Source organism: Lactuca sativa, chromosome 5 (genome assembly GCF_002870075.4).
Source record: "Lactuca sativa cultivar Salinas chromosome 5, Lsat_Salinas_v11, whole genome shotgun sequence".
NCBI lineage: Eukaryota > Viridiplantae > Streptophyta > Magnoliopsida > Asterales > Asteraceae > Lactuca > Lactuca sativa.
The window spans coordinates 293,791,981-293,799,656 of NC_056627.2; the positions used below are offsets into that span (position 1 = coordinate 293,791,981).

The 7,676-nt window shown below is 31.4% G+C and overlaps 1 protein-coding gene across 1 annotated transcript; it reads right to left on the reverse strand.

Annotated features, from left to right (window-relative positions):
- Positions 1-5,432: 5,432 nt before the first annotated feature.
- Positions 5,433-6,876, reverse strand: LOC111910380 (mitogen-activated protein kinase kinase 5). Its single transcript, XM_023906224.3, has one exon. It carries the CDS (start codon positions 6,582-6,584, stop codon positions 5,511-5,513), a length of 1,074 nt encoding a protein of 357 aa, XP_023761992.1. The 5' UTR covers positions 6,585-6,876; the 3' UTR covers positions 5,433-5,510.
- Positions 6,877-7,676: the final 800 nt, after the last annotated feature.

The window sequence follows — 7,676 nt, forward strand, 5'->3', positions numbered from 1 at the left end:
GAATGACTTCTACCCGCGAGTTATACATGAATAAAATTAAATATAATATTTGATTTGATGTTATTTATAGTTGTTTTTATTGTTAATTAATTTTTTAAAATTTATTTGCTTAATGTTTTAATTTCTATCATTATAATTATTTAAAACATCAAACATTGTTTTTTTTATTTTAAAGCTAACAATATAATTATTTATATAGAGTTCTTTTTAACTATTGTTATTGTAAGTTATTTTAAACTACTTATTTGGAAACTTTTAACGATTATAAAAATATATTTAAGAAATATTTTATTTAAATTGAAATTACAATTTAGTTTTTGCTTTTATCACTACAATTTATCACTTTTAGCTATTTACAAAATATTCTTTAGTTTTTTTTTAAATGGAGCTGAAATTTATATTTGAGTTGATATTGTAATGCGCAGAAACACCTATATAGTTGAAATCTTTACAAATATATATTTTTTAAAATATAACACTAACGTTGTTGTTAAATTTGATATAATAATTTGGATATTAATTTGATATAATATATTGATTATTTTTAATTATATGATAATATATAAATCTATTATAACGTCATAATCTCAGTCGTTTGAATGACTTCTACTCACGAGTTACACATCAATAAAATTAAATATTATATATGGTTTAATATTATTTATAGTTGTTATTTTTAACTAATTTTTTAAAATTTATTTGCTTAATGTTTTAATTTCTATCATTATAATTATTTAAAACATCAAACATTATTTTTTGATTTTAAAAGTAACAATATAATCATTTATATAGAGTTATTTTTAACTATTTTTATTATAAGTTATTTTAAGCTACTTATTTGAAATTTTTTAACGATTATATAAATATATTTAGAAAATATTTTAGCTAAACTGATATTACAATTTAGTTTTTGCATTTATCACTATAATTTATCAATTTTAACTATTTACAAAATATTATTTGGTTTTTTTAGTGGAACTGAAATTTATATTTAAGTTGACACTGTAATGTTATATTTAAATTAATAATTTAAGTATTTTGTCCAAACTGTTAAAAAATTGTAGTTTTAAACTGGTAATGGTTTAAATGCAACAATATTTTAAATCTAATAAATTAAGTATAATATGTTAAAATTTAAAAACATAACTTTATAAATAGAAGTAAAGATATTATTTTAAAATTGAAATTTAGTCTATTTATGATTACACTTTAGGTTTGATATTTATTTAACCTTATTAACCAACTTACAATCATTATTAGAAAGATACTACAATTTATCACTTTTAACTATTTATAAAATTATCTTTGAGTTGTTTAAGTTAAATAAAATTTATATTTAAGTTGAGCCTATAATGTTATATTTTAATTAATAATTTAAGTATTTTATACAAATTGTTCAAAAATTATACCTTTAAAATGATAATGGTTTACATCCAACAATATATTAAAACTAATAAATTAAGTATAATATGTTAAAAGTTAAAAAACATAATTTTATAAGTAGAATTAAAGATATTATTTTAATATTGAAATTTAGTTTATATATGAATACACTTTAGATTTGATATTTATTTAACCTAATTACCAAATTATAATTATTATTATAAAGAAATTGAAAAGTCATGGGAGTTTCAAATGAATGTGGTGAAAGGAAAAAAAATGAGGGTTTCAAATGAATGAGATTCAAGAAAAAAATGCTAGCTTTATAAGTATGTATGATATATATATATATATATATATATATATATATATATATATATATATATATATATATATATATATATATATATATATATATATATATAACATTTGCATACAAGAGAGATGAAAAACCAAGAATACAAAAGTACTCATCGATGCAAATCACTTTTACACATCATTTTTACTATAATTAAATTTCATTTCTAGACTTTTTATTATGTTCTTAATGGGTCCTTAAACTTACAGTTTTGAAGGAATTTTTACCACAATCTCCATATTGGCTTAAAAATTATGTGCACTCAAAATTCCAAACCATAAACACAATATACTTATATTGAGAAAAAGGGTGACTCCGAGATTTAGGAGGCCTTGTGTAATTTAACAAAAAATAGGCCTTAAAATTTGAAAGATCTGAAATTTAAGCAAAACAATTTGTGAAATACATAAATTAAAATTTTCATACTAAATAATATATATATATATATATATATATATATATATATATTATTTAGTATGAAAATTTTAATTTATGTATTTCACAAATTGTTTATATATATATATATATATATATATATATATATATATATATATATATATATATATATATATATATATATATATATATATATATATATTGTTTCTACTTAAAAACGGGCATAATATTTGTTGAAATAAACTTTTCAACAACACCTGCATAAATAACTTTATCCAAAATGTTGCTTTCAACTATGACGATCAATTTATAGATTTACTTCTTGGTTTTGATTCTGAAACTCAATTAGTAAAGTATAAAACTTTTATACTCTGAAAGAGCTCTAAAAGTCATATTACATTATGCCATTATTATATTCTCATAAACCAAAAAGTAAAAATCAGATTACAAAGAAAAAAAAAGAAATTAAAAGTTATATTACATTCTTATAAAAGAAATACTATGATTTGCTTTTGATAAAAAAATCTGATAAAAAATTTGTATATTACAGTATCGGAAAAGAAATACTCTGATTTGGTTCTCATAAAAAAGTTTTGATAAAAACTTATGAATATACTATCATATATTCAACATCTCAAGATGATTGCTTTCTTCTCAAATTTTGATTGACTCTGGTTTTCAAAACCTCAAAGCTTTTAAATTCAAGAAAGAGATAAAGAAAAAAAAAACTTATTTACTTATTATAAAGAAGTTATTAGGAATAAGAATATTATCTAATTTTTTAACCACAGTTCATTTTTTTTTAAGTAAACGTCATTTTGCTTGTGAAGTTCTGCTTTTCAACTTTTAAAGTAACATGGCTTCCCGATTTTTTTTTTATTTTTTTATTCACTCGTTTTTGAGGATTGATGAAGAAACGGGTAGAAAAAAAATAAGAACTCAAAGTTGTGAAGAAGGAAGTAAGGGGACTGTTGCTGCCATGGAGTCTAGAGAATTCACTAACCATCAATAATTAGCGAGAATGTAGAAACCAAAGCGATGTTTACTTCTCCTGAAATTATGATTCTTGCTTTCCGTCATTTCTGATTCCCGCTCATCCTGCGTTGTTCCTAATTACTCTAATGTATGATACATTCCTAACTTAATATGATTTGAGCCAAAAGAATAACACACAATACAAAAAAATGGGCCCTAGATTTTAGTGGGCCCTGTTCAAAGTTCAAAGTTCAAAGACACACTTTGAACTCCCTTTGGGCCGACCCTGTTTGAGAAACGAACACCTAGAAGTTTATCCAATTTCTTGTCAACATTTACCATACCTTTCCAACTCTAACCCTTAGCCAAGAGACAAACTTTCAACTGTGTGGTCTTGGTTCCTCATAAATTATTTTCGTAAAGACTCACTTACAACAAGCTAGTACCAAATTGAACATGTACCAAATTGATGGTCTAAATTGTTTTTTTTGGACGTATCTTGAGTACTCGAAGGATAAACCCCCATGGTGCCACATTGAGGAACATCATCCTACAAGCCCGTCACTGTACACCAATATCTTTTCCAACCCATACCAACCATATCGTTTTGACACTTAGAGTTAACACTACCCAACGCCTCTTCAAAATCGCCAATCTCCACCCATTTAGAGATACCCCTCACCTTTTCTGACATGTCTGGGGAATCCTCTCGATGGATCAACGACTTTCTTACATTACAAAATCTTGTCATTTCACCCACCCTTGCGAGCCTTGCTTTGAAGCCACATTCCTTGTTCTAGCAAGACACTTGCACCTTGAACTTGAAATTAACCCGCCATAGACCATTATTCCATGTAAGCAATATGATTACACTTGAGAAACCATCTTCTATGTTGTTATGTAACCAAGATTGTTACGACCTTCACCGAACAACTCAATTTTTGCACTCCTTCGACCTATTGGATTTTGTTCTATAATGCCCATTTATTGACAAATCAAACTTGAGAAAAGAAACTTGATTAATTCGACACTCAACCATCTCCAATTCACCCTTTGATTAATCTTTGAAAATCGTTGCCCTAAGAACAAACCAAGCACCATTTTCCTGATCAAAAACTCATGTGAAGATTTAAACGGGGTCGCCACCAAATGACAACATTCACTCACTCTTTAATCGAAGAGAAATTCACAAACCCAAAACCAAAGAGAAATTCAAGTAAACAAATAAACAAACAAAAATAAAGTTGTCTTTGTCACCCAATTTGAACATGAAAATTTTCAAAAACCAGGCACCAAACTTCTACGGTTCCAACCTCTTTTGTCTTGATCTTGATCAAAGTTTCCATTTAAATATGCAATTGGAACATCACCCAACAATTGCTTGCACCTCTTCGTTGTGCATTTCTTTAAAAAATTGGTCATTTCCACCTCAGGCTCTTATACCAATTTGGTGTGCATTTGCGAATACGAAATAAAGAAATAAGAAGATACTATTAAGAAAGATTGAACAAAATGACCAGAAAGAGTGTTTCTTGATTGACTTGTGCATACACGGCATGACTACATGAGAGAAAGGTAAAAGTAGGAATACAAAAATACTCATTTTTGAGTATCCCTTTGCCAGGGTCAAAAGTTACTTTTTGACCTCTCATTATTGTGACAATTGATCCTAACGGCCTAACCGTATAAGTTGAGGGGCTTTGGCCACCCGTTTCTAGTTTGAGTAGTTACTAATTACTATCCAATCCACGTTTGGGCTCGTTTTTTAAAATAAACACAAGGAAATTTGACGAAAAAAAAAACAACTGTTACACCTACCCTACTTTAACCACAATCTAATAGTTGATAAAATACATCTCCTACATTCTAGTCTTAAAAACACACACCCACCTTTCATTTACAGCAAGAACCAAAACATACCAACATTCCCTTCACCCTTATTACGCATTTACACAATCACTTAAATACCAATTATCATCTACAGTAGTTGATATCTTTTTCTCAATAAAACCTATCTATGCTTATAATTATTCATTCATTCATTCAATCTGTCTATCATGCCAAAGAAAACCACTTGTGTGTTGGGTAGGGGGACATGAGTGGCTGTTGTCATTATTAGGTATCAAGAGATTTCTATCACCATTCATTACCACACGCAAGCAAGCTATCCCTATCACCGTAAATCATTAACCCAAATGCTCTCACTCTGCAATCTATCTACTTTTTTTTCCCTAATGATCATTCATCATGATATTAACAAAACTAATTAACAAGATTTTTCTTTTGTGAAAGATGAATTAACTAAATGCTAGGAATACAAATATTTGTTTCTAAAAATCAAATTTTTCATCCTCCCCTTAGAATGTTACACAAGACAAAGATTACAATATAACCACAAAAATCAAGACGATGAAGAAAAATGTGGACGAAGAGGAGGTGGAGGAAGTAGTTGATGGGTGGGATGCACCTGCTTATTACTAGTATGGTTCCCATTTCCTGGTGAGCCGCCGCTGACGAATGGGTGGCGCAACAACTGCGCCGCCGTCCACCTCTTCGCTGGATCTCTTTGCAAACAGCATGACACAAAATCTCGAAATTCACGAGACGCCGTCGCCGGTGCTTCTGGTGGTTGTGCCATACAAATTGCACACATAAGACTAGCCCAATCACCTTGTCTCCCTACGGCGAACGGAAAACGGCCCAAATAAAATTCCAAAATGCTTACACCTAAGCTCCAAATATCTCCGGCGTACCCGTCGTATTTGCCGTGATTCAGGTCTGTGTTTATTCTTTCCGGACTCATGTAGGCGATAGTACCTACAGACGAATTGCAAGGATCCATCGTTTGCGCCAAGATTCTTGAAACCCCGAAATCGGCAATCTTAACTTGCTTTTTTGAATTAATTAAAAGATTTGAGGGTTTAATATCACGATGGACAATCTTCCGGCGGTGGAGGTAGTATATGCCGGAGAGAACTTGACGGGTGAGATCGGCTAAAGAGGCTTCATTGGAGATGTGAGTTCCTTCAAGGGATCCGCCGTCCAAGTATTCAAGAAGCACTTGGATCTCACCGCCGTGATCGAACATGTCATGACACTTGACGATATTGAGGTTATCGACGTCACGCAAGATCTCGATTTCGCGACAGATCTGGCGGCGCACGTCGTCTTCGTGGTTGCCGTAGATTACTTTCAGTGCGAATAGGCGGCCGGTAGGGCGGTGGAGGACTTTATAGACGGTTCCACCGCTACCGCTGCCGATTCTGTTCATACGGTCGAGTTCGGATATGTTGAAGGGCTGCTGTTTAGAGTTGGAGATGAGTTGCGAGGTGGTGGAACTAGGGGCTGAAGAGGGTGGGAGAGGGAGAGGGACGGCAATTTGGGGTTGACGCTGGGGCAAGGGTAGGGTTAGGTCAGGACGACGGCGTGGGCGATTAGCAGATGCGCCGGTTGGCGGTGGTAGCATGGGCTTCATGATTGATGGAAAATCCAGTATATCCCCAAAAGTAATGGTGGTATTATCCTTGGTTGGGTGAAATTTTAAAGGAAGAGACGAAGAAGAAGGGTTAGAAGGAATAGAGGGGGTTGGGAATTGACTTCGTCATCTCATCTCCATTTTTGACCTAATTAGAATCCAATCTAATCCCATCGAATCCATCAGAGAGAGAAAGAGAAAGTTCTTGGAAAAAATGGAGGAAGCAAGAAGACGATGAAGACGCTATTCATATGCTCCGTATAGTACTAATATAAATAAATAGATACCCGCAAATGTTCTTAATATAATTTATACATGTCACTATAAGTATCAATTGTGAATTGTGATTGTTTACATATTCATGTAATCACATCATCTTACCAAATGAATGATTTACGAAATTAACATGTCTGGAACAAATAACACCCCTTTAAACGGAAATTAACTTAAGCCTTTTTAAAGATAACATCCCTTCAAATGAACATAAGGTAACTCAGACTAATTTAAACAATATACCAAAATATCATCATTTTTGCAGAAGTCATAGGAGAAATTCATACAGGGCAAAATGTTAATGTACAAAATATTCATGTCATTTGTGAAAATATGTTGCCGATTTAGGTGGGTGACTAAGGGGTCTTCATTTGTGGTTGAGGATTTCGACATAATATTTGTGAAATCTTTCCGTTCCATTTAGAAAAAACTATTGAAATCGTTCACGTGGTTTGTTAAAATTATGTATTTGATTTCTAACCATTTTTTTTCGCATCTGGAGCGTCCTTATAGTTTTATTTTGTTGCGGCTTTCGTCCAAACCAACCTTACCCTCTCTTTATCCCTGCTCTTTCTCTATCGGACAAACCTACCATGGCCAAAGCAGCCATCGATCACCATCGACATACTTGTCGACGACATCTGTAGCGAGCAAGCCATCGGTTCATTCACCATTGTCTATCATCACCGCCACCGTCCCTTTCTTCTCCCTCTGTTATAAGATCCAACGTCGCCTATGTTAAGATCCATTGTTACCCCTGTTAAGATCCAGCGTCGACCCTGTTAACAACATTGTTGCCATTGAAAAAATGAACCCTCC

Coding starts and splice junctions, on each gene's coding strand:
- LOC111910380 (XM_023906224.3), bottom strand. CDS start 6,584: ATGAAGCCCATGCTACCACCGCCAACCGGCGCATCTGCTAATCGCCCA.